This window comes from Engraulis encrasicolus, chromosome 7, assembly GCF_034702125.1.
Source record: "Engraulis encrasicolus isolate BLACKSEA-1 chromosome 7, IST_EnEncr_1.0, whole genome shotgun sequence".
Lineage (NCBI taxonomy): Eukaryota > Metazoa > Chordata > Actinopteri > Clupeiformes > Engraulidae > Engraulis > Engraulis encrasicolus.
The window spans coordinates 16,395,777-16,422,606 of record NC_085863.1 but is presented as its reverse complement, the minus strand read 5'-3'; the positions used below and the strand labels follow the sequence as shown (position 1 = coordinate 16,422,606).

General features: G+C 44.4%; 1 protein-coding gene across 1 annotated transcript; it reads right to left on the bottom strand.

The window, feature by feature from the left end:
* Window positions 1-399: 399 nt before the first annotated feature.
* Window positions 400-26,551, bottom strand: LOC134451726 (sialate:O-sulfotransferase 1-like). Its single transcript, XM_063202128.1, has 8 exons — window positions 26,092-26,551; window positions 24,660-24,774; window positions 7,089-7,273; window positions 6,590-6,708; window positions 5,007-5,214; window positions 3,865-4,029; window positions 2,518-2,718; window positions 400-794 (listed from the first exon to the last, which is right to left on the bottom strand). Exons 1-8 carry the CDS (start codon window positions 26,549-26,551, stop codon window positions 400-402), a joined length of 1,848 nt encoding a protein of 615 aa, XP_063058198.1.
* Between the last annotated feature and the right edge of the window lie 279 nt (window positions 26,552-26,830).

The window sequence follows — 26,830 nt, the reverse complement described above, 5'->3', positions numbered from 1 at the left end:
CACATTATGTGTGCTGGGACAACACATCTTACTGTGCAACACAGATGATTTCACCAATTATCTGATCACCAATCCTGCTCCTTGGGCTGCTCCAATAGTGTTTTGCACTTGGTGTGTGTGTGTGTGTGTGTGTGTGTGTGTGTGTGTGTGTGTGTGTGTGTGTGTGTGTGTGTGTGTGTGTGTGTGTGTGTGTGTGTGTGTGTGTGTGTGTGTGTGTGTGTGTGTGTGTGTATGTCTATGTGTATGTGTGTGTGTGTGTGTGTGTGTGTGTGTGTGTGTGTGTGTGTGTACAGTATGTGTATGTGTATGTGTACAGTCTATAGCACTGCTTTTCCTGTTGTCCTCATCAAGCTATATGTGCTAAATCCTCAAATATATACATTATATTCTCAACAGTGTTCATATGGGCACGTACTCCTGGGGCAGGCCTCTGAAGTTCCTGTTTCTGAGCGCCTGGTCCACCGTGCGTATGTACCTGTCAACCATCTCCCTCATGGCCGGTGTGTAGGGGTCGAAGGTCGGCTTGCGGGGCCCCGAGCGCTTGAATTGTCCGTCGGAACTGCCGCTCTCGGCGCAGAGGAGGCGGTCGTCAGGGGTGATTGGGAGGCGGTCGCCGAGGGCGACGGTGGTGCTGATGCTGGCGTTGAGGAAGGAGGTGATGAGGCGCAACTGGGGCAGGATGTCGCTCTGCAGATCCTCAAAGTGCACCACCAGCAGACGCCGGCCCCACCGCAGCCACGACAACGCATGGGACGCCCACCACGACGCATGGCTCTCCACAAACTCAGGCCAATCTGAAGAGGAGGGAAGATAATGTTATTAAAAGGGGAACACACCTTGCATCAAGCAGCAAGCATACTATTGTTATTCCCCCGTTTCTTATTATTATTAGTGCGGCAAGCGTACTATTGTTATTCCCCCGTTTCTTTTTATTCATTTTCATCTATTTCTACGATCCATTCGTTTTGAAGAACCACTCAAGATAGAAAATCTGTTCAAATACCGAAACTTTCGGCTCGATAAGACGGTTTGGATTTGTTTTTTTTCACAGGGGTACCTCAAACTGTCACCGCTGGGCTTCATGTACGGTACCTTTTGTCGCTTTCTGTCGTATAGCAATAGCATGAGTAGCAGTAATCGTAGTAGTAGTAACTAACTATGTGGGTCTCCGCAAACTGTAGCCAATCTGATGTGAAGGGAAGATATTTACGTTGATTCTTATAGTCTGCATTCCAATGACCATTTGTTACTCTGCTCCTTGCTTTCCTACAGAACAAGGGCAAAGGGTCTTTGTTTTTTCTGCTCCCACCTCATGGAATTACAAAAGGACTTGAAATTAACGGAACTCATTTCATTGAGCGATTTTAATTCCAGGGCAGGGTGGGAACACTTGAGACTGAGTCCCTCATTTGTGATTGTTTTAATTGATTTGTTATTGTATTTAATTTATTATTTTAATGCAACTGATTGTTTTAATTTTGTAACTTGTGCTGCCACTTGGCCAGGTTGCCCTTATAAAAGTGTTTTTAATCTCAACTGGTCTAATTTCCTGAAAAAAAAAGGTTAAATATATAAATAAATAAATGGAAATATTATCATCATCATCAGCACAAGTATCAAACTCTAAACAGTATCGAGCTCTAATTACTATCAGAATTACAAATATTTCCAGGGTGTCTAAGATCAGGCAGCAAAACTTTGCAGCCCCAGTGTCGCTAGTAGCAGTAGCATTAGTAGTCGAAGTCGTAGTAGTAGTAGTAGTAGTAGCAGTAGCAGAGACGGTCTATTATGAAGACGTTAGAATGAAAAGAATCTTTGGTAGTAGCAGCAGTAGTAGTAGTAGAAGTAACAGCATGACTAATGCCTAGTTGTAGTAGTAGTAGTAGTAATGGTAGTATTAGTAGGCTAATAATAGGACTATTAGTAATACAGTACTACTACTACTAATAGCATTACTAATAATGGTAAGTAGTAGTAGTAGTCGTAATAGTAATAGTAGTAGTAGCAGTATCACCAGAGGGAGTAGAGAGAGAGAGGTTCCATTGGCCCATTGTTTCCGGGTTCTATTATTGCAAGGGGGAGGGGGGGAAATCCCCCTTTAGGCAGACCTAGGCAGACCTAAGGACTGTTCTATTCAATGCTAGGAGTATTATGACACGCCCCTTTAGGCAGACCGGAACCTGGTCATGTTAGGTGCCCATAGCAACCTATTACATTGGCATATCTCTATATACTTAAAGAATCTCTGGTACCACTAATGGCATTATGCCAACAGTAATAACAGAGATTCTTTATATAGAGATATGCCAACATAATAGGTTTCTATGGGCACCTAACGCGACCAGGTTCCGGTCTGCCTAAAGAGCCGTGTCATAATGCTCCTACAATGAATAGAACAGTCCTTAGGTCTGCCTAGGTCTGCCTAAGGGGGGCCATAATAGAACCAGGAAACAATGGGCCAATGGAACCTCTCTCTCTCTACTCTCTCTGGTAATAACAGCAGCTCACGAATCTGACCTTTGCTGCGCCAGTGTCTCTCTGTGGCGTAGCCAACATGGCCGCCACACTTCCTGTTGAACTCGGCCACCAGGGAGCGGTAGGGGTTCCGCAGGATCAGGATGCCGGCGTCAAACATCTCGATGTCCCGCTGCCCGCTCTCGTGGGTCTTCACACAGATGGTCCTTCCTTTCTTCCAGTAGTCCTTCTCCCCTTTGAAGCCTAGTAGGAGTGCAAGCACACAATGTCTGTATCTGAAATCAGTCAAGGATCTTGGCCTTGCTAGGACGTGAAACGCCCAGTGATTGGATACTCAGCGGAGTTCACCAGAGTATCCAATCACTGGGCGTTTCATGTCCTAGCAAGGCCAGGATCCTTGACTTTCAGATACAGAGATAGATAGTCTTTCTCAAAACCTAGGACTGTGTCCTTCCAAGTGTATCAGTCTAATTGATTGGATACTTTTTGGTGAATTCTACAGAATATCCAATCACTGGGTGTGACTAATAAAGAGTATCCAATCACTGGGCGTGACTAATTAGGCTGATACACTTGGAAGGACACTGGCCTAGGTTTTGAGAAAGACCCAGTGTTTTCAACAGCTAATCCCATACTTCAGTTCAGTTCCCCTCACTTCATGTACCCCTTTGTAGAGTAGTAGTAGAGTAGAGTTGAGTAACTTTATTGATCCCCAGGGGGAAATTCAGGAAAAAATTGTGCAGAACCTATAACCTCACAGTCAGCAAAATAGCAAAGGACAAGATATTCAGTCCTCTAGTACTGTACACAGTATACAAAGTACACAAATTGATTAACTTTTGGAGGTCAAAAGGTGAACTGTATATCACACCTTCATTGAGTCAGTTATAGTGTAAGTTTCACTGATGAGTACAAAGTGGTAGCGTGATATATCAGCCACATTCACTTTGTAAAGCTAATTCCACTGTAGTTGGTGGAGTATTTAGACATTTGAGAGGAAGCACCAGCATGGCCGTAGCCACATATGAGGTAAGGGAGGTCCGGACCTCCCTAATTTTTAGAGAAAATAATGTATTTTTTCAATCTGTTTTTGCATACATATTTTTTTTGCATGTATTTAGTAGTTTATTTCCAGAATTGATGATACTTACCACCACCATCAAATTTTAAGTGTTCATTATGACTGGGAAAATTGCAGTTTTTATACATGACAAAGGGGATCTTTTCCATTTAATTTTACAGAAATAGATATTTTCAGCCATCCTACACAGTGCACCTTTAAAAAGATGTTGGCGCTCCGCACGCACTGTGGACCTCCCTTATTTCAAACTCCTGGCTACGGCCATGAGCACCCGTCAATGTAAGCCTGCCTATCATATCATATCTCACCTCCGTTGAAGAGTGCTCCATCGAAGTAGAAGCTTCCTGTGTAGTATCCGGTGCTGAGCTCGATGAGGTGCCGCACCCACGTGTTGCCCGCCCCGGGGAAGCTAGCCAGCGCCACCAGCGGAGCAGACGACTCAGACAGAAACGTCCGCTCTCTGCACCTGGCATCTGAACAGACCAAAATACACAGGGCATATGTGTCCACAGGAAACATAATAAATAAATAAAGAGGGAGAGAGAGAGAGAGAGAGAGAGAGAGAGAGGGAGAGAGAGAGAGAGAGAGAGAGGGAGGGAGAGAGACAGAGACTGACACTGAGAGACTGAGAGAGACAGCGAGAGAGACAGCAAAAGAGACAGACAGAGAGACAAACAGAGAGAGAGAGAGAGAGAGAGAGAGAGAGAGAGAGAGAGAGAGAGAGTGTGTGTGAGAGAGTGTGTGTGTGTGTGTGTGTGTATCTTAATTGTGTATGAGGGATGTGTGTGTGTGTGTGTGCGTGCACGCGTTCATGTGTGTGTGTGTGTGTGTGTGTGTGTGTGTGTGTGTGTGTGTGTGTGTGTGTGTGTGTGTGTGTGTGTGTGTGTGTGTGTGTGTGTGTGTGTGTGTGTGTGTGTGTGTGTGTGTGTGTGTGTGTGTGTGTGTGTGTCTTTGGGGTAGAGGAGTGTCACTGCACTTCCCTCACCAATCTGAGTTTATGCGACATGACAGCTAATTATCCTCCTCTACATTATATTATTAGCTTTGTTTACTTGACATAACATGGAGGCTGATGATTTAAATGCAGTACTGACCTAAGGCTGGCATGTGGTAGACCTGGCAGTACTGACCTAAGGTGGGACTGTGGTAGACCTGGCAGTACTGACCTAAGGCTGGCGTGTGGTAGACCTGATAGGACTGACGGCTGGCGTGTGGTAGACCTGGCAGTACTGACCTAAGGCTGGCGTGTGGTAGACCTGGCAGTACTGACCTAAGGCTGGCGTGTGGTAGACCTGGTAGGACTGACCTAAGGCTGGAGTGTGGTAGACCTGGCAGTACTGACCTAAGTCTGGAGTGTGGTAGACCTGGCAGTACTGACCTAAGGCTGGAGTGTGGTAGACCTGGCAGTACTGACCTAAGTCTGGAGTGTGGTAGACCTGGCAGTACTGACCTAAGGCTGGAGTGTGGTAGACCTGGTAGGGCTCCAGGGGAGGGTTGCTGCTGGTGTTGACGTTGCTAGTGTGGTTGCCAGGGTGACACCAGCTCTCTGCCACTCGGTTGTGCAGGGTCACGGCGTCTGAGGCGTGCATACACACACAGGAGGGCCCCTGGCCACGGCCCCTCACTGAAGCTCCCCTTATTGCAACTAGAGGGTACTCCTGTTTGGACACAAGCAGCTGCGATCAAGGTCGGGATCAATAAAGTGCAAAAGGAATTTAATAGCAGTTAAGAAAATGTTTAGATGCCAGTGGATCGTTATAAAGAAAATAGGATTACAGTGGTTGGTAGAGCTTAACATTCTCAATATGCTGTATACTGTGTTTTTTTCACTGTGCTGTGCAGACCTATATTTTGGTTTTAAAAAAATGTGCATTCTAGCATAGATAAAATGTAAAATGTATTGCAAAAAACAGTGGCATAAAGTATAATAACCAACCACACAACGGCATCTTATGACAATGGCATCTTATCACAATGGCACCTGTAATTTCACGACATGTTGTAATCTTGGTTATGGCTTTGCATGTGACAAATAAACTACTCAACTCAACTGAGCTCACTCTTTGTATTTGGTACACTGTATGCTTATATTGATGTGGGTGTATAACACTTGTTTGCCTCCATATTTTATGACAGACTTGTTTAATCCTCATTTCAAGACTATGGGACCTAAAATAAACATGGCCAGTTCTTCCTCCCTCTGGCTGAAAATGGGTCGACAAGGATTCATCTCAGTATGCCATTGGTGTCGGAGATATTTCATCCAGTCTTATGAACTGTATCCAAAGCACTCTTCTTTGAGTCAAGGTAGTTGAAGTATTAAAAACCCTTTATCTTACATCGGGGTAAACATGTTAAAAACGCAGACCGGTTTCAGCCGTCTGGCCTTCATCAGGGCGTGGTTAGAGGAAATAAATAAAGGGTTTTTAATACTTCAACTACCACCTTGACTCAAAGGAGGCTTTGGATACAGTTCATAAGTCTGTCAAGTCCTAAAAGGAATAACCAGATGCACCCCTTCAACCTGGAGAAACGACTATAGAGTGCTCGATATTCTTTCCTTTTGCAATATTTCATCCAGTGTTGGAAAGATGGAAAGAATATATTGCATGAGTTGTTAAACGAGCAGAGAGGTACAGACTATAGTCTGTTTATAACCGGCCAAATGCTGGTAAAACTTGGCTGTGGCTAGTAATACTTGCAGTCTCACTAGCCAATTTGGCAGGTAACTTATTCTATGGTATGCCATGGTATGACTTTATTCTGCAGTTTGCCCTTTGTGTATCAATATCATTGCTAGTATTTACTGTTAAGTTCAAGAAAAAGCTCAGATACTCAATTTCTATTTGTTTGATTTATTTCCATGTAGAAAGCTGTGCACTCGACTTCTTACTTTAGCACCTCATCTTCTGAGGTTAGATGTACAAGATCATGACAAAGAAAGAAAAAAACAATATAAAATGTGTGGGTAAAAAACTAGCCACAGTGGCCAGTAAGCAAAAAAGTGAATGTCAAGCCCTACTCCAGACTAACCATTTCAGTGCAGCCTTCAATGCAGCCTTCCAGAGTTGAATAAGACTCAATTATGTGATGCAAAGAGGCACGAGCATCGTATGGCTTCTGAAAGCAACCCCGGTAGTGCAGACTGCTGTCTGAAAAGGGAAAAAAGTACAGTATGTTGAATACTATATAGTATGTAAAATACTTAGTATGTTGCCAACAGCATGTGTGTACTCAACTCCAAAGAATACAAATATTATTCAGGTGCAAGTCCACAAAAAAACATAATAAACAAAATAAATTGTTGTAAGACTGTCTGTGTGCTTTTTGTGTACTGATTCATTGGATCAAAAGAATGCTAAGTAGGCCTATCCAAAAAAAAGAACAAACAATATATCAGCAAACAAACAGTGTGTTGAATCTTGTGTGATGTTGAGGACATTCTGTGCATGGCAATTATGCTTTGTATAACAGATCCTCTGTTTTGGGGACAAAAAAACAACAAATCCATCACAATTTGTTTTGCACTCACATTTGCGTTGACCTGGAGGCTTCCTATCCACCTTGTAGATGGACAGTCGCTGGATGCCGCCACAGGGGGCGCCCTTCTCCCCCTTGCAGTCCAGGTTGCACTCCTCCAGGCGCGCCTCAGGACCCGCGATGCTGTTGCCACAGTGACACTCGGCTCCGTACTCCAGACCCGCGTACTGGAACCCACTGCGCCCACGGGAGGGTTTCCATTACCATGACAACAGTCAAACTCAGCAGCATGTCGCCACTCATAACATGACACACAGACAGGGCAGGGGCAGATTTTTGTGCAGTGTTTCTGGGCAACCACACGATAAGATGTTGGTAACACTTTATTTTAGGGATACATCTATTAGCACTAATACATACAAAGTTAATGCCTGCATAACTTGTAAGGCATGTACTAAGCAAACGCTAAGGCCTACTAGGTCCTTACTAAGGTTAAATTGGTAATAAATCCCTTATTGTACATGAACAAGACATATGCTAATACATGCCTAACAAATGTTTTATTTTGCTTAGTACATGCCTTACAAGTTACTTATACAGGGACATTGTATGTATTAGTAGATAGATTAATAGATGTATCCCTAAATTAGTAGATAGATTAATAGATGTATCCCTAAAATAAAGTGTTACCAAGATGTGTATTACTATATCATGGTTTATCACTATAACACCTTTGTCAAGAGAATTTGCATCAGCAACAACTTTAAAAAACAACATTCCCTCTGAAATATAGGCGCTAATGATGCTGTTGACCGGGCAACATTGTTAAAAAAAGTTCCCCTATGTATCATGACAGTTGAGCCTCATGCAGCATTTTTTTTCACAAAAGTGTCAATAATCACTCCAAATCGGCCGCAAACATAGCATGCCAAGAGTCTGACTTGGCAGTTTCTTACATTCAGTAGACTACATTCATAGTTTAAACAGTTAAAAATTAAACGACAGTTGAGGCCAACTGACTCGTGTTTTTTGCTCAATAATGCAGTCTGAGGTTGTCTTGTATTGTGTCTCACCCACTGGCACTGATGGGTAGAATGGATACATTAGTTACAATCCAGCGTCACACAGTCCAAATTACTTGGTTTACCTGTCCAATTCAGCCAGGTGATTGGCTGGTTGAATGATCACCTGGTTGAATTGGACTGGTCAAAACCAGGTCATTTGGAATATGCGTCACTGGATTGTAATGAATCTAATGAATCAATTTTGCCCATCACATCACTACCTACTGAAGCCATGAAGGCACACTGAATGGTTCCAGCAGCTTCAGCAGGGCACATTTAAAGGTGCACTGAGTAGGATGGTGGACAGAGTAGGAATTGCAACTAGCTGCTCTTTGAAACTGTGCTGTCTCTACTGCCAAATTTGACCTTTTCATGATTATTCTGTCACAGACTGAGCTGTGACGCTTACGTAGCCAATGGCGTGCACGCAGCAATTAAGCCGGCATTTCATCCTGCTACAATTCACTATAGTGAACTAATATTTACTAGTAAAACAAAGGAGATACGCACTCCGCGCTTCTAAATTAACAATCCGGTGCAACCAGAGCAGGACCAAAACATAGGCAAAAAGGGAAATAAATCTGGTGCCACACGGATGTCTATTTTCTGTAATTTATTTTTTAGTGCAGTGAGACTAACGTTTCGACATGCGTCTTCATCAGAGTCCTCAGAGAAATGGTTTGCCAACGCCCAAATAAATTGGAGATCCACAGCAGGTGTGCGTAAGGGGGCGTGGGTATTTCCTGTAGCGCAAACCAAATCACTGGTGTGCCGTACTCAAAATACATTAGTCATTAGAAAAAGTGGATTAAAAGTTAAAAAAGAAAAAGTTACAAGCAACCATGGAAATTCATCAAGTACAAAAATCAAATATAGCTGCAAGCAGCAATGCGGGGCCAAGCAGTAAACTTGCCAGAGCCGCCACGGCAACAGAAGGAACTGCAACGCCCCCTTTGGTCCAAATCTCGCCAATGTTGGTGTGCATTCCTTGGACGAGAGTGTGATCACGTAAACCAAGTTTAGTTTGAATCCGTTGAAGAGCTGTCGAGATATGAGCTCACTTCCTGTTACCTATTGGTGGCGCTAGAGAGCTTGGGGTCTGGATTTTTTGTGGGAGGTCATGGGATGGACTAGAATGTGTGCAAAAAATCCTAACAGAAATTGACTAACGGTTGCTGAGATATGACCTCACTTCCTGTTTTGCCACCTTTATGACAATTTTGATTGGCTGTCACCGGCAAACAACAAGAGGTGTTCAAAATTCTTTCCTCTCCCCCTACCTCTCCCTCCCTCCCTCCCTTCTTACCTCTCTGTCCCTCTCCCTCTACCTCTACCTCTCCCTCTCCCTCTCCCCCCTCCCTCTCCCTCTCCCTCTCCCTCTGTCTGTCTGTGTGTGTGTGAGGAGGGGGTGGGGGGTGGGGTGCAGGGGCTGGGGCAGTGGGGCTTGACCCCCTGCCGAGAATGGTGTCAGTGAACGTGCGCAGGGGGAGCAGAGGAGACAGAGAGATGAGAAAAAATCCCTCCATTCTTTCCACATTTTTGAATGGCTGCTGTGAGCTGATAGTTTTTTCAATCGTTACGAAAATCCATACCTGGGTGCAACATGGTGTGAGGATGACCTGTGTACCAATATTTTGAAAATTGGGAGTACAGTTCAAAAGCTACAGGCAAAAATGTAGCTAAAATTTTGACCTGTTGGTGGCGCTACAGAGTTTGAGCTGGGGATCTGATTTTTTTTGTGGTAGGTCATGGGCTAGACTACTATGTGTGTACAAAATCCCAGTCTAATTCGACAAACGGTTGCTGAGATATGACCTCACTTCCTGTTTCGCCACGTTTACGTCAATTTTGATTGGCTCTCACGGCTAAACGATATAAGATATCCAATATTCCTGAAGACCCCATGTGTAGCTCAGTCCAGAGATACTATATACCGAATTTCGGGTGAATTGGTCAAAAATTGCGGGAAAATTAACATCTTTATTGAATTTTACAAAATTCAAAATGGCGGGAAAACTATCCTGGCGGAAAATGACGTCATATGGTGCGTTGGATTCGTCTTGACTCAAGGATTCCAGGGATACCAAGTTTATGAAAATTGGCCCAGCGGTTCAAAAGTTACAAGCAGAAATGTACCTGCAACTTTGACCTGCTGGTGGCGCTAGAGCGTTGGGGCGGGGGTCCTATAAATTGCTGTGGGTAATGCTGAGACTGCCCCGAATGTGTGTGCCAATTTACAGCATTTTCCTGCCTACGGTTCTATGGGCTGCCATAGACTTGCAGAGGGATAGGAATGGTGACTAGAGAATAATAATAATAAATATAGCTGCAAGCAGCAATGCGGGGCCAAGCAGTAAACTTGCCAAAGTTGCAATGGCAACAGAAGGATTTGCAGCGCCCCCTTTGGCCCAAATCTCGCCAATGTTGGGGTGCATTCCTTGGAGGGGAAAATGGGGAGAGAGACGGGGAGGGTAGGCAAAGGACCTGGGCTGGGAATCAAACCCGGGTCAGCCGCATGATAGACGAGTGCCCTACCGGTTGGCCATGGCAGGGCCTGTGCTGCCCTTGATTTATATTGAGTAACACATTTCCATTCCCTCTCAAATTAGTCTATAAAATATCAGCAAGTCATTTCTATACTTGAGAGGCTTGCTTTTTGGACAGCAATTATAATCCTCTGTGATCATTCTATTTAGTAAAATTGTTTATATGACATACAATATTATGGAAAAGAATCGGGAGCCTACTGAAAATAGATATGTCCTTGAAATCCTAAACATAAGAATCCTATAGGCTGCAATGTAATGTTGGCCAGCCTTTTGAGAGACTGGTCTGAGGAATTGGTGTATATAGAAGTAAGTGTGTGTGTGTGTGTGTGTGTGTGTGTGTGTGTGTGTGTGTGTGTGTGTGTGTGTGTGTGTGTGTGTGTGTATGTGAGAGACAGAGGAACCGAGAGAACAACAATGGTCTCTCTCTCTCTCTCTCTCCCTCCCTCCTTCCCTCTCTCTCCCTCTCCCCCTCCCTCTCCCTCTCCCGCTGTCTGTGTGTGTGGGGTGGAGGTGGGGGGGTATGTGCAGGGGCTGGGGCAGTGGGGCTTTGGTTGACACTAGAGCAATAGCAGACTACGCACACACCTAAGCTCTCGTCTCTTGTGTGTCCAGAGACCCCCTGCCGAGAATGGTGTCAGTGAACGTGCGCAGGTGCCGTTGGCAAAAGGGACAGAGAGATGAGAAAAATCCCTCCATTCTTTCCACAATTTTGAATGGCTGCTGAGAGCTGATAGTTTTTTCAATCGTTACGAAAATCCATACCTGGGTGCAGCATAGTGTGAAGATGATCTGTGTACCAATATTTTGAAAATTGGGAGTACGGTTCAAAAGCTACAGGCAAAAATGTAGCTAAAATTTTGACCTGCTGGTGGCGCTACAGAGTTTGAGCTGGGGATCTGATTTTTTTTGTGGTAGGTCATGGGATGGACTACTATGTGTGTACAGAATCCCTGCCCAATTCGACAAACGGTTGCTGAGATATGACCTCACTTCCTGTTTCGCCACATTTACGACAATTTTGATTGGCTCTCACGGCTAAACGATAAAAGATATCCAATATTCATGAAGACCCCATGTGTAGCTCAGTCCAGAGATACTATATACCGAGTTTTGGGCGAATTGGTCAAAAATTACGGGAAAATTAACATTTTTATTGAATTTTACAAAATTCAAAATGGCGGGAAAACTATCCTGGCGGAAAATGACGTCATAGGGTGCGTTGGATTCGTCTTGACTCAAGGATTCCAGGGATACCAAGTTTATGAAAATTGGCCCAGCGGTTCAAAAGTTACAAGCAGAAATGTACCTGCAACTTTGACCTGCTGGTGGCGCTAGAGCGTTGGGGCTGGGGTCCTATAAATTGCTGTGGGTAATGCTGAGACTGCCCCGAATGTGTTTGCCAATTTACAGCATTTTCCTGCCTACGGTTCTATGGGCTGCCATAGACTTGCAGAGGGATAGGAATGGTGACTAGAGAATAATAATAATAATAATGAAGAAAACCTACTAACTCTATAGGGGCCTTCGCCAGCTTCGCTGCTTGGCCCCTAATAAATATAGCTGCAAGCAGCAATGCGGGGCCAAGCAGTAAACTTGCCAGAGCCGCCACGGCAACAGAAGGAACTGCAGCGCCCCCTTTGGTCCAAATCTCGCCAATGTTGGTGTGCATTCCTTGGACGAGAGTGTGATCACGTAAACCAAGTTTAGTTTGAATCCGTTGAAGAGTTGTCGAGATATGAGCTCACTTCCTGTTACCTGTTGGTGGCGCTAGAGAGCTTGGGGTCTGGATTTTTTTGTGGGAGGTCATGGGATGGACTAGAATGTGTGCAAAAAATCCTAACAGAAATTGACTAACGGTTGCTGAGATATGACCTCACTTCCTGTTTTGCCACCTTTATGACAATTTTGATTGGCTGTCACCGGCAAACAACAAGAGGTTTTCAAAATTCTTTCCTCTCCCCCCTCCCTCTCCCTCCCTCCCTCCCTTCTTCCCTCTCTGTCCCTCTCCCTCTCCCTCTACCTCTCCCTCTCCCCCCCCACCTCTCCCTCTCCCTCTGTCTGTCTGTGTGTGTGTGAGGAGGGGGTGGGGGGTGGGGTGCAGGGGCTGGGGCAGTGGGGCTTGACCCCCTGCCGAGAATGGTGTCAGTGAACGTGCGCAAGGGGAGCAGAGGAGACAGAGAGATGAGAAAAAATCCCTCCATTCTTTCCACAATTTTGAATGGCTGCTGTGAGCTGATAGTTTTTTCAATCGTTACGAAAATCCATACCTGGGTGCAACATGGTGTGAGGATGACCTGTGTACCAATATTTTGAAAATTGGGAGTACAGTTCAAAAGCTACAGGCAAAAATGTAGCAAAAATTTTGACCTGCTGGTGGCGCTACAGAGTTTGAGCTGGGGATATGATTTTTGTTGTGGTAGGTCCTGGGATGGACTACTATGTGTGTACAAAAACCCAGCCTAGTTTGACAAACGGTTGCTGAGATATGACCTCACTTCCTGTTTTGCCACTTTTACGACAATTTTGATTGGCTGTCACGGCTAAACGATAAAAGTTATCGAATATTCCTTGAGACCCCATGTGTAGCTCAGTCCCGAGATACTATATACCGAGTTTCGGGTGAATTGGTCGAAAATTGTGGGAGTAGTAGCATTTTTATTGAATTTCATAAAATTCAAAATGGCGGAAAAACTATCCTGGCGGAAAATGACGTCATAGGGTGCGTTGGATTTGTCTTGGCCCAAGGATTCCAGTGATACCAAGTTTATGAAAATTGGCCAAGCGGTTCAAAAGTTACAAGCAGAAATGTACCTGCAACTTTGACCTGCTGGTGGCGCTAGAGTGTTGGGGCTTGGGACCTATAAATCGCTGTGGGTGATGCTGAGTCTGCCCCGAATGTGTGTGCCAATTTACAGCATTTTCCTACCTACGGTTCTATAGGCTGCCATAGACTTACAGTCGGAGAAGAATGGTGACTAGATAATAATAATAACAATGAAGAAAACCTACTAACTCTATAGGGGCCTTCGCCAGCTTCGCTGCTTGGCCCCTAATAATAAATATAGCTGCAAGCAGCAATGCGGGGCCAAGCAGTTAATCAGCCTAACTTGCCATGCCAAGAGAACTGACCAATTACATTACACTAGTTGACACTTTCATCCAAAACAACTTGCCTATATTGCAGGGCATTGCAGTCCCTGCATAAGTGTGACGAGATGCCTTGCTCAAGGGCACTGCAGCCATTGAGGGAAGAGGCAGGAATTGGTACTGGTTGAATGGAATCTGTGATATTCATTTCCTCACCATTACTCCACGACTGCCTACAAATTACAAATTACATTGATAATTTGCCCCCACTCTACTTACCATTGCCCTACCTGTGCATTCATAACTATTGTACCTAAGCCAATTGCGTACTCTACTTATCTGTACATATTCTACTTACCTATAACCACTTTCCTTTATTTTGTACTATATTACACTGAGCTATTTGCTTTTCTACTTACATGACAAATAGCAGAAGGCTGCCCTCAGTTTATATTGAGTCAGCTTAAGAAATCTCAACACCCTCAATAATTAATACGCAGCACATCAACAGATAAGAGGTCTGATACTCAGAATAAATTGAATTCAATTGAACAATTGAAGTGCTCATAAGCACTGACGCCATGGAGGGGTAAAAGGATTGATAAGGGTGGGATTGAAACCTTGTGATCTACAATCTAACTTTATGAGTGATTCTACGAATCCCCTACGCTTTTGGCAAAAGCAAAATGTCAATTATCAGTATTTTTTTTCAACTAAATGACCTAGATGTTTACATAGTGTATATATTTAAGTTTCCAAACAAACAAATTGCCAAGCTTAATCTTAAATCATTTGATAAATACTCTAATGAAAGCGAACATTTGCTTAATTATTTTGTCAACAGTGTTATGGACAAATACTGTGTCATTTCAAACATATATAAAAATACTACAGAGTTGAAACAATATATGTTTGAAAGTGCTTATGTCCCTTTGCAGTAATGTTGTCATTAATCTGTGCAACTGATATAGAAAATGTGATTGTTGAGCTTCATAAGTAGGATTTTATGAGTCACTGTGATACAGACTGACACATTTTTCATCATAAATCCCTGTAACGTCTGATTTGAATATAGTCACCCTCCTTACACAAGACTTCCTTCTCCAGAGATAATCCCTAGTGTATGTTCATAGGATTTTTCCAACACATAAGGGATCAATAGCGCAAAAACACTTTCAAAACAGTCAACTGTGTTACTCAACTATGGTCAATAGTGCAGGCCAGGGGAACAATTTGGCACTTTTTTAGGCGAAAAAAAAAAGAGCAGACAAACCCATCTCCCTAGAACACAAATTATTTTGTTTGTTTGTCTGTCAATATGGATATAAATTGGCAAAAACATACTCCTCCTCAACTGTCATCAGTGTTGCCAGATTGGGCTGGTTCCCGCCCAATTGGGCTGCTTAGGATGGCCGTGTGCGGGTAAAAATGGCATCTATCAGAAAAACCTTCCCACTGCCATATAAATCAATAGAATTGGGCGGATTTTTAGGGCGGATTTTGATCATTTTTTGGGTTGGAAATCATCAGCCTCATCTGGCAACCCTGACTGTCATACTTAATTGTAACACCATTGACGGTAACACCGTTGACATTTCAGCCATTTTTATGGTGTTGTGCTAACTGAGGACCTCAGAAGTTCCACCACAACACCTTAATCAATTCATGTATCTGTATGCTTTATCTGTGTTTTTCTACATGTGATTTCTAATTCAGATTCTTATGAATATGTTGATAACGCAGTTGACAGGCAATTTTCCCGCTATGAGAACATGAAAAAGAATGGATTAAATTATGGAAGGATGGAGCTCAAAATTTACCAAAAAGTCTTCCCGTATCCTGCCAAAGAGGTTATGACATCACGTGATGTTATTCGTATGGCCTAAGACCAAACCATTACTGATTTATGGAGGAGGTTTCAGACCGTGACACGGTTAACACAGTTTTCGTGGACACACACAAAATGGCAAATTTCATGTATAATGGAAAGGACAGTGGTCTTTCTGACAGTTTTGTCATATTGTGATGATTACTGTGAATCAACATTTGCAATCGTCTTGGGCAAAACAAGTTTCTTTACATGCTAATATGAAGACTGAATCTGACATTTGGAAAACAGGACGGCATGAAAACGCCCAAAACCAGTATTAAATATTCATTCTTGCTGAGGGAAATAATGCTATGTCTATACTTTCTGTATTATATGAAAGATAAATGTTTTCTAATGTCCAAAACATCATTGGATGCAGTTAATAGTTAGTGGAATTGCCAAATAAAATCCACTGACTTAAAAGTGTAGGCGAATTAGAGAATCACTCCTATACTATTACTGTGTTTCTCAACGGGGGCTCTACATCCTCCCAGGGGGTGTTAGGAAGCCCTGTGGAGTTGTTGAGAAGAATACAGCTGAGAGGGGGTAATGCTTTATTTGCAATTGGGTGGCCATCAGTTTATTTTATTTTTTAATGTTAAAGGGGATGTTGTTAGGCTTATGGTGAGGTGAAGGCGGCGTTGGGAGATTTAAGATAAGGTTAAGGGGGCGTTTGTTCAAAAAGCTTGAGAACCACTGGGCTAGGGAATAGATGGGAGAAGAGAGGAGGGGGTAGAAGCGTAGTTGTGGGACAGGGTGGTTAAGGACCATATGCCTCAGTGAATGAATGTGATTTCAGGTGCTTTTTGAACGTAGCCAGAATTCCACAGTTCAACTCACAAGCCGGAGTACTACGTCACAGTCTAGACTGCAGAACGCAAAGATTCAGGGAGGTAACCTAGTGTAAAAGTGCAGTATAGTCTCTCTCTCTCTCTCTCTCTCTCTCTCTCTCTCTCTCTCTCTCTCTCTCTCTCTCTCAACTTCAACCTGTGTTAATGCCTGTTGTATATACCATGTGTTTTGGAATGTTCATGTGGGCCTTATGAGTATAGATAAAAATATGCTTGACCTTAATTTCCCTCTTTGGATTAATAAAGTTACTGTAAGTTAAGTTACTCTACTCTACAAAGAGACCTTCAACAGTCCTTTATTGTGAACCATAAGTGTACTCTACATTACATGCATGTTGATCCTTCAATTCATTCACCATAAAAGGAAAAAACTCTCCTTCCGCATTCCCAACATCACCCCCCATAACCCTGATCATTACCACCTGAAAATTCTTACCACCATGACAGATTGACCAAAGCCCCTTATCTAAACACCATTATCTCTACAGAGAGAGAGAGAGAGAGAGAGAGAGAGAGAGAGAGAGAGAGAGAGAGAGAGAGAGAGAGAGAGAGAGAGAGAGAGAGAGAGAGAGAGAGAGAGAAATCACAATTGACTTCTTATTAATAATAATGTGTTTCTCATATGTAATTGTGCTTTTACTATTTGTATACAGAAATGATGCTTGTAAACTTAAACTTAAGTTTACTTTCTATACTGCTTTTCCCCCAGTTGTGGGCTGCTACAAACCACATGTAATGGTTATTTTACAGTAAACACAGAAATATTCATTTAATTATATACATAGTCAATAGGAGGAACTGACAAAATTAGAGAGAGAGAGAGAGAGAGAGAGAGACAGACAGACAGACAGACAGACAGACAGACGGAGACAGTAGTGCTACTTGCTACCTACTGCTACACTGCTATTGTTCTCTCTCACAGTAGTGCTTCTTCCTCCCTATGTGTGTGTGTGTGTGTGTGTGTGTGTGTGTGTGTGTGTGTGTGTGTGTGTGTGTGTGTGTGTGTGTGTGTGTGTGTGTGTGTGTGTGTGTGTGTGTTTGCTGCTCTGTCTGTGGGTTAGCACACACACGTAACATGACACCCCGCGCGTGTGTCCCCTCTGTGTATGTGTGCTAAGCACACATGCTTAAGTGTGTGTCACTAACTGACCCTTCTGTGACCCCGCGTCAGGCCAGAGGATGGGGTATGAGACATTCCAAAATGTTCCTCCATGAACAACACAAATTTGAATGGCTGCTGTGAGCAGATAGTTTTGTCAATCGCCATGAAAATCATTATCTGGATGCATCATAGTCTGAAGATGACCTGTGTCCCAATATTTAGAAAATCCGGCATACGGTTCAAAAGCTACAGGCAGATATGGAGCAAACACTTTGACCTGCTGGTGGCGCTAGAGGGGTTGAGCTGGGAGCCTGCATTTTTTTGTGGTAGGTCATGGGATGGACTACTATGTGTGTAAAAAACCCCAGCCTAATTCGACAAACGGTTGCTGAGATATGACCTCACTTCCTGTATTGCCACTTTTACGACAATTGTGATTGGCTGTCACAGCTAAACGATAAAGGATATCCAATATTCCTTGAGACCCCATGTGAAGCTCAACCCAAAGATACTATATACCAAGTTTCGGGCGAATTGGTCAAACATTGCGGGAAAAATAGCATTTTTATTGAATTTCACAAAATTCTAATTTGCGGGAAAACTATACACGCAGGGTACAATATCATCACTAGTTCTCGGATTTGTCCTGGGCCAAGGATTCCAGGGATACGAAGTTTTTGAAAATTGGACCAGCGGTTCAAAAGTTACAAGCAGAAATGTACCTGCAACTTTGACCTGCTGGTGGCGCTAGAGCATTGGGGCTGGGGACCTATAAATCGCTGCGGGTAATGTTGATGCTGCCTCGAATATGTGTGCCAATTTTCATAACTTTCCTATGTACGGTTCTATGGGCTGCCATAGACTTGCAGAGGGAGAAGAATTTTGACTGGAGTCAATGAGGGAACTAAAACACTAGGGGCCTTCGCCAGCTTCGCTGCTTGGCCCCTAATGAAGAAAACCTACTAACTCTATAGGGGCCTTCGCCAGCTTCGCTGCTTGGCCCCTAACAAGTACAAAATTAGCAGGTAGGCCTATAAGCATCATATATGTAAAACAAACACATCAGCTCAAAAATGTTTACAGCATTACAAAAAACAAGAGAAACTTAATTCCTCATTTAGACCTTGAGGTTCCAAAGTACCCAATGTGTATATCCAGAAAGCTTCCCTGCATAGGAGTTTTTTAATAATATCACCATGTTGGTATGGTATGATCTTTTCTATCCCCCAAAATTTCAATGAAGCAGGGGAACCGTGGTTGACCTCTTTGTAATGCCTAGCCATAGCATATGTCATATTTTGGGTACGGATGGCTGTCTAGCTGTAATATTTACTAGTATGAGCAAACCACAGTCAGTTTAGCAGCTAAAAATGTGTATTTCAGGAAATTCAAAATGGCGGACAATCGAGAAGATCCCCCTTTTCATCTATGGAAAATGCAATTTCCCCAGTCATAATGAATACTTAGAATTTGATGGTGGTGGGTAAGTATTCACGAAAAAGGTAACATCTGTGAATAGGAAGCATGAATTCTGGAAATAAACAACAAAAAAATCCGCTGACTACAATAAATCCCACTACTCTCCCATTCTCCAGCTAATCTAGCTCTCGGCAGACCGTCACCCCTGCGGAGAAGAGCAACTCATGCCAAGCAGCCTCAGTGGAGGGGGCCATAGAGGGAGAGAGAGAGAGGGACCCCGCCAATGTTGCCAGATTAGGCGGTTTCCCTCCCAATTGGGCTGCTTAGGATGGCCATCTGTGGGTCAAAATGGCATTTTGCAGGAAAACCGGCCAAATTTTTGGCCATAGAAATCAATAGAATTGGGTGGGATTTAGTACTTTCTGGAGGGTTTTGAGCATTTTTTGGGCTGGAAATCATCAGCCTCATCTGGCAACCATGTACCCCGCCACGGGAGGGAGAGGGGCTATTCCATTGACCCCCTTCACTTCAGTGGCGGAATACATTCACTCAATCAATACCGCTGTTTACAGCACTTCCTTCCATCCGACGGTTGGCCATTATGCATAAAGTGCCCCAACAGCGCTTTTTTGAAGACTGATGCGATAATGGCCACATGCTGCAATATTGACACAGTGAAACGTGTGTGTGTGTGTGTGTGTGTGTGTGTGTGTGTGTGTGTGTGTGTGTGTGTGTGTGTGTGTGTGTGTGTTTGTGCATATCTGTGTGTGTGTTCGTGTGTGTGTGCGCGTGCGCGCACGTGTGTGTGTGTGTGTGTGTGTGTGTGTGTGTGTGTGTGTGTGTATCTGTGTGTGTTTGTGTGTGTGCGCGTGCACGCGCGCGTGTGTGTGTTTGTGTGCGTGCCTGCATGTGCGTATATGTGTGTGCGTAGGTGTGTCCGTATTTATGTTTGTATGTGTTTTAGGGCTGTAACGGTGTGAAATTTTAGGTTCACGGTTATTGTGGCCAAAATTACCACGGTTTACGGTATTATCGCGGTTTTTTTTTTTAAAAATGCCAACACTAAAGGCGTCATGGTACCGCAAACCTCGAACAAAAACCTTACATTGCGCCATCATTTATAGCCTAATCCACGTGTAGCCTAATAAACACAGGAACAGTAGGCTATTTGAAAGCTTAGACCCTGAAGAATGTTTTAGCACTACTTTACAGATATTTGAACATATTGTTTGTGCGTTATTGTTGTTAATTTATTACAAAATGTCACGTTTCAAATTTCACCCCAAGCCCCCACTTTCACGGCGTCTCCATACCTTTCTACGAGTAGACATCGAAAACGTGGATAAATCCTAGCATGCATGGTGTCAAAATGCTCCTCTAGCATCCATGGGGTAAGAGCATAGTTTTTTCACTGTATTTCAACCACATGTGCAACCATCACTAGACTAACTAAACCAACTAAACCAGTTTACTGTGTTACTGTACGATCGCAGATTTTTTTTCCTCCCCTGGTGCTTTTGCATTTTCGAATGGACTACCTCCATATGACCAACGCCTTTTCACGTGACCCCTTTACAGTTAGTAAACACATATGGCCATGCGCCATGTACAGAAACTAGATATGTGTTTTTCCCCGAAATAAGAAAACAGATGGTCACGGTAACTTCAGATATGCGGGCTGTGCAAACTCCATACAGTGAATGGGTTGCGCTCTCCCGACAGCACCGCAGTGAACTGCAGGCATGGCTCGACTAGTGAGTGGGGACGCAACGCAACCTGTTTACACAGAACCTCTCTAGTGATGAGGCTGTGCACACATGCCTCTGTCTCGCTAGCCAACGTAGCCTAACGAGTTGACACCGGGCAGCAAGCACGTGAATCATGGCTCTCATATTCTGGGAATGAAAAACATAGGCTCTTCGAGACGTATGAAAAATTACCAAAAAACGAGCCAACGAGATGCTACCTTAGTTTAAACTGCTCCAGGCTGCGTCTCCCCACGAGTCCCTCCCACTCCCCCTCGTCCTTCTCATCTCTCCTATGCCAGCAAGCCCAGCGCGACTTTCCCAATTCCAAGCAGTTCTTATAGTGGCTTTTTAAAACTGTGTCAAAAACACGTTGTAGGCTAGGCTATACTGTACAGCAGGCTATGCAACAGTGTTATTTATCGGTGTAGCAATTTCAAGTGCCCAGTCTAGCCGCGTTTTGCATGCATAACCTGAATCACACTGTGCAGAAACTCGCCAGAAGACGTTTGTCGAATGGGAACTTTACAAACTTATTTGACATCATAAGAGATGACGACCCGTGCGTGGTCTATGCTTCGAAATGCATATAAGCCTCGTCTTTCTCAGCGCTCATTTTTGGCAGACAGGTAGAGACAAAAAAGAGGTGAAATAATACAAATTCGGTTTTAGTAATCAACCGCTTACAGTGTTCAAATTGGCTCGGACAATGACCACTATAAGCGGATTCCACTGTTAACATTCTGTACGGTTAAGTGAGTTATGGAAATAATTGTCACTCACGTCTCGTCACCGTCAAACTATTTAGGAGTGTCAGGGATGAAAGATATCCCGGTGTAACGGTGTGCGGTAAGGTAACCCACCGAGATAACACCGTATTTTAAAATTCAGACGGTTATCTTCACCGTCATCATATTTAAGCGCGGTTACCGTGAAAACCGGTAACCGTTACAGCCCTAATGTGTTTATGTGTGAGAGAAGAAGTGGGGTTTCATTCAGTGTCAAGTGATGGTCGTCTGCCGAGCCAAGCCTTCCTCAGAATACAGGACAGCAGAACCAAGCCTTCCTCAGTATACAGGACAGGCACTCTGTAGCACCACCCGATTTGAGGTTGAAAGAGTCAGCCATGGCATTCAGAGCTTGCACTTCACTGCTCATTTCTTTCCCGCTGGATGAAAACCCTACCCTGCCCTTCCATTGCCTGCCCCTCTCTTCCCTCTCCTTCCCTTCCTTGCCCCTCTCTTCCCTTCTCTTCTCTTCCCTTCCTTGCCCCTCTCTAAGCCTGTCACGATATACGATAAGTCAATAAATCGGACGATAACTTTTTACAAGGACGATCACTTTTCTGGCCCCGATAAGTAACGATAAGTTATTTGCGTGATGTTTTGTTTTCCCTCGCTCCATTTCTCTGCCGTATGACTACTGATGGCGCGTTATAGGCCAACGCAGCGCAATGACGCTTAAATGTTGGTGTAATTTTAAGTTTCAGTGCAGTTCTGGTTGGGAAAAAAGTGCATTGATCAGGCTACTTGCGTCTCTGAAATAGAACGCTGGTGTTCCCGCGCGTCGCTTATAAGCCTCGACAAAGAATCAGCGCTAGAGACTAGGAGCGCAATATTCTTCCAGTCTCAGTCAGCGCATCTGCAACATTCCTCAGAGAGGGGAATGAACAGCTCCAACACGGAGGCAAATGTTCATTTTGAAACATGCGCAGCAACCCAATATCCACGACGAAGACGTGTTTGTGCAAACATGAAATAGTGGTGCCGTCGCGACAAACTTGCTCTGAGGCTGTTATTTTAAACCTCGACCAGTTTCCACTATTATTTCAATGCGCCTCCTGCCCCGACGTTCGTTGTCTGTTCTTTTTGTGATTTTCGCTATATTTCTTGTTTATTTAGACCTAACAATTTGAGTAGGCAGTCCGCAAGCAAATCATGAAGATAATATTTGTGGATTTAAATCTGTCACACCAGGAGAATGTGAACGGTTGAGCGCGCTACAGGGGAAACAGAGGCATGGCGACTCATAACTCATAAGAATCAATGTATGGGCGTTCATAGAGGACTTTAAAGTGCGCAGAATTGCAACTTGTTCCAGTCGAGGGTAGAGTCGAGAGAGAGAGAGAGAGAGAGAGAGAGAGAGAGAGAGAGATGGAACTTGTGCATCTGTTCATGCTCTTTTGCTTTTTGCTGATGTTGAAATGACTTTAACAGGGCTGATTTGGGTTTTGACTGACAATTAGCAACGTGCATTTGTTTGAAAAAAGCTGTCTAAGTAATAATTTGTGAATTAGCAATACCCCACCAGTAGGTTATTTTACATCACACCATGGATAGGCCTATAAGCCATTCAGTGTGCTTGAGAAAGATAAATAACAGAAAATGTTAAAGAAAGACTATATAACTTACCTTAATAATAAATACAAAAAAGCCTATTTAGAGCCTATTGTGCTCCATGAGGATGTATTTAAAAACATATATCCCCCGCCGTGATGCTTTAAAAATGTGAAGGGGTGTAGTCACATTTTTATTGCATTTTTACGTCATTATATTGTTTGACACATTTCTTCTTGGAGCAGGCGTCAATCTTAATTATTTAAACCTCTGAGTCTGCTGGCCCAAATGTTACTGCTATGCAAGGTGCGGCCTCCTTCTTGAAACATTGAATGTGTTTTTTATTGCACATTATATTTTTTGAAAATGGCGAGAGAGACAATATTATCGATTATCGCCATAATTTCTTGTTATCGTTATCGTCTGGCAAAAATTGTTATCGTGACAGGCCTACCCCTCTCTTTCCTCCCCTTCGCTGTGCTTCTCTTCCCTTTTCTTAAAGGCACAATGTGCGTTATTTGTGTCATTTTGAAGTGTCTTACCTGCTTACGTAAAACACCTATCCATACCACGAGAGTGTGCAGAAATAATCCTTCTGACATATCCTAAACAAATGTCTTCCTCCCTTCCCTTCCCTTCCCTTCCCTCCCCTTCCCTTCCCTTCCCTTCCCTCCCCTTCTCTCCCTTTCCCTCCCCTCCCTGCCCCTCTCTTCGCTTCTCTTCCCCTTCTCTTCCCTCCCCTTCCCTACCCCTCTCTTCACTTCTCTTCCCTTCCCTTCCCTCCCCTTCTCTCCCTTTCCCTCCCCTCCCTGCCCCTCTCTTCACTTCTCTTCCCCTTCTCTTCCCTACCCTTCCCTCCCCTTTCCTTCCCTACCCCTCTCTTCGCTTCTCTTCCCCTTCTCTTCCCTCCCCTTCCCTACCCCTCTCTTCACTTCTCTTCCCCTTCCCTTCCCTTCCCTTCCCTCCCCTTTCCTTCCCTACCCCTCTCTTCACTTCTCTTTCCCTTCCCTTCCCTTCCCTTCCCTTCCCTTCCTTCCCTGTCCTTCCCTTCATTCTCCTCCCTCCCCTCCCCTTCCCTTCCCTACCCATCTCTTCCCTACCCTACCCCTCTTGTCCTTTCCCTTCTCTTCCCTCCCCTCCCCTTCCCTTCCCCTCTCTTCGCTTCTCGTCTCTTCCCATCCCTTCCCGTCTGTGTCTGTCCGCCTGGCTGCTCTGTGCTGGACTTGAGCGGCGTCCAAAGCTGCCTGCCCAGAGTCCAGAATCCACCACCTGCCTTCCCAGGCAAACAGAGCTCAGCTTATGCCCGACCGGAGAAGACACTTGCTTTTCTGTCAGACTTCACTTCACACACAAATCCTCTCTTCTTCTCTTTCTCTCACTCTCTCTAGTCTCTCCTTCTTCTTCTACTCCTCTCTCTTTCTCTCTCTTCTTCTATCTCTCTCTATCTCTCTCTCCATCTCTCTCTCTCTCTCTCTGCATGTGCGCTTCTATTTTCTCCCCTTAGCAATGTAGGCATACCTCTCTCTCTCTCCCTCTCTCTCTCTCTCTCTCTCTCTATCTCTCCCTCTTCTATTTTCTCCCCTTGGCAGTGTAGGCATACCTCTCAGAGCAGGTGTCTTGGCACAGGGCGGGGGTCATTTTGCGGAAGTCGTAGAGCACGGTGCCCCCCAGCGCGTGTGTTTGGGCGTCATCTACGAAGCAGCCCATGTAGCTCCCTGGACCCAATGCACAGAGACAAATGAACCGTGTGAATGCAATCTGTGATAAAGACTCTGTCTGTTGTCTGTGAATATTCATCTCATTCATCCGTAATCAAGGTAGTGAAAGGAGCTTGTCAGAACCGAAGAAGCATTTTGGACGAAAGGTGGAATGTCTTGATTGAAAGTCTAAAACACATAACATTACACTGACGCTTTTTTATCCAAAGCGACTAACAGATATTTTAGGCACAGGGTATTGGTTACAGACCCTGAAGCAATGTGGGGTAAGGTGCCTTGTTCAAGGGCACTCCAGCCATGGATGAAGGTGCTGATAATGGTGGGATTTGAACCTGCAACACTCTGAACTTAAGATCACTCTAACCATTGAGCTAGCTGCCCCACACATCCATCTGTTTGCAATGTAGCACTCTTGAATGACATTTGGTCCCCATTTGTCCTCACACCAAGTGTCTATAGAATGAAACTGAAACACCTGGTTTGTGACAGGTTTGGGGTGCACATTTATTTCTGCCGTGATTTGGGCAGCTATGGTTTTATGTTTGTTTTGATACAGTCTGGGTTAGCAACTAAACATCCCTTTCAGACAGCTTCCTCTTGCATCCAGAGTTAATCCTGTTGGATGTGGTTTGTCCTTTTTGTTGGTATACTGACATTACCCTGGATACCATGGCTGTTGTTACTTTGTACATCACAAAGACTTGTTGTCTTGGTCACAGATGTGCCTGCAAGACGGGCACCAACAATTTGTCCTCTTTTGAACTCTGAAATGTCACCCACAATGTTGTGTGCAGAGCATTGCAATATTTGGAGCAATACTGTGCTCTTAGCTTGCTAATTGAGCTTTCACACTCTGCTCTTACTGGTGCACTTTGCAATTATTGAACTTTGTCCACCAGGCTGGTCCAATTTAGCCAACTTCCCACACTAAAATGACAGGTGTTTCATTGTCCAACCCCTGTATTTCACACTTACTTGTAGGGTTGTGTGAACATAAAACAAGTAGAGGGGCTTATATGTACTACTTACTGTAGATTACATTTCAAACTCACAGTCAAGTGTACTGTCTTCTATTACAAGTTTGTAAACTCTGCGATACCAAGCTCCCGTTTCTCTCATTTTAATGTGACGTTTCGGGCAGCATGAAGGGCATGCTGCCCGAAACGTCACATTAAAATAAGAGAAACTGGAGCTTGGTGTTGCGGACTTAACTTTCAGTTCTCATGTGATTTTGCTAGTCCTGCACCCAATCTTTTTGAGACGGATGTGCGCGCTTTTCTTTTTTATAATATCATGAGTTTACGACTAAATTACCTTTATGGCGTCCTGAGGCATGCGAGGGACTGCTCAGTGGCGAAGGTTTACTCTGCGTGACCTGACCACCTGACTGGAACATGTGGCGTCTCAGAACCCTCCTGTCACGGTTCAGGTTCCGAACCATCACCCTCCCGAGCGCCTGCTGCTGCTTCCCCGCATGCGCGTTGCTACCAGACCTATCGGAAACATCCGCATCCGAAGGCCCCCGGGACCCAGAGCCACCCTGCAGCAGCCAGCGGTGGTGTGCCCGAGCAGGAGAGCCCTCGCTGGGGATGAGTGGGCGCTGCTGCTGGTGATGGTGGCTGTTTCTGGCATCTGGTGATGCGGAGATGGGGATGCTGGGGGAGCGCTGCAGCAGCAGGATGCTACCCCCCATGATGTACACCACGCTGAGGAGGAGGAAGAGGAGCTGAGCCTTCCTCAGCAGCCGCCGGAGTCTGTACAGGGTTTTGGCCATGTTTGATGTCGAGGGCCGCTGTCAACTTTGACCAGGCCCAGCCGGGACAAAATCAACTAAAAGTGGCCGAATGACCTAGTTCTGGGGCCACCCTTTCTCCCTGAGTCCAGGACAACTGACCCCTTTGTCCCCTTTGTCCCCTCCTTTCGGCTTCCAAAAGTTTCAGCACCAAAGTGGGCTCTTTTTGCACAAGCAGATCACATGGCCTTCCCCACTCAATTACAACACAACATTAGCCTACACATGAAAAATAACATACAATTCCAAACTCGTTGGGGG

Coding starts and splice junctions, on each gene's coding strand:
- LOC134451726 (XM_063202128.1), bottom strand. CDS start 26,551: ATGGCCAAAACCCTGTACAGACTCCGGCGGCTGCTGAGGAAGGCTCAG. Junction 4,030..5,006: donor CTACCACACTCCAGCCTTAG/GTCAGTACTGCC, acceptor TGGTCTGTTCAG/ATGCCAGGTGCAGAGAGCGG. Junction 795..2,517: donor GAGACACTGGCGCAGCAAAG/GTCAGATTCGTG, acceptor CCTCCTCTTCAG/ATTGGCCTGAGTTTGTGGAG.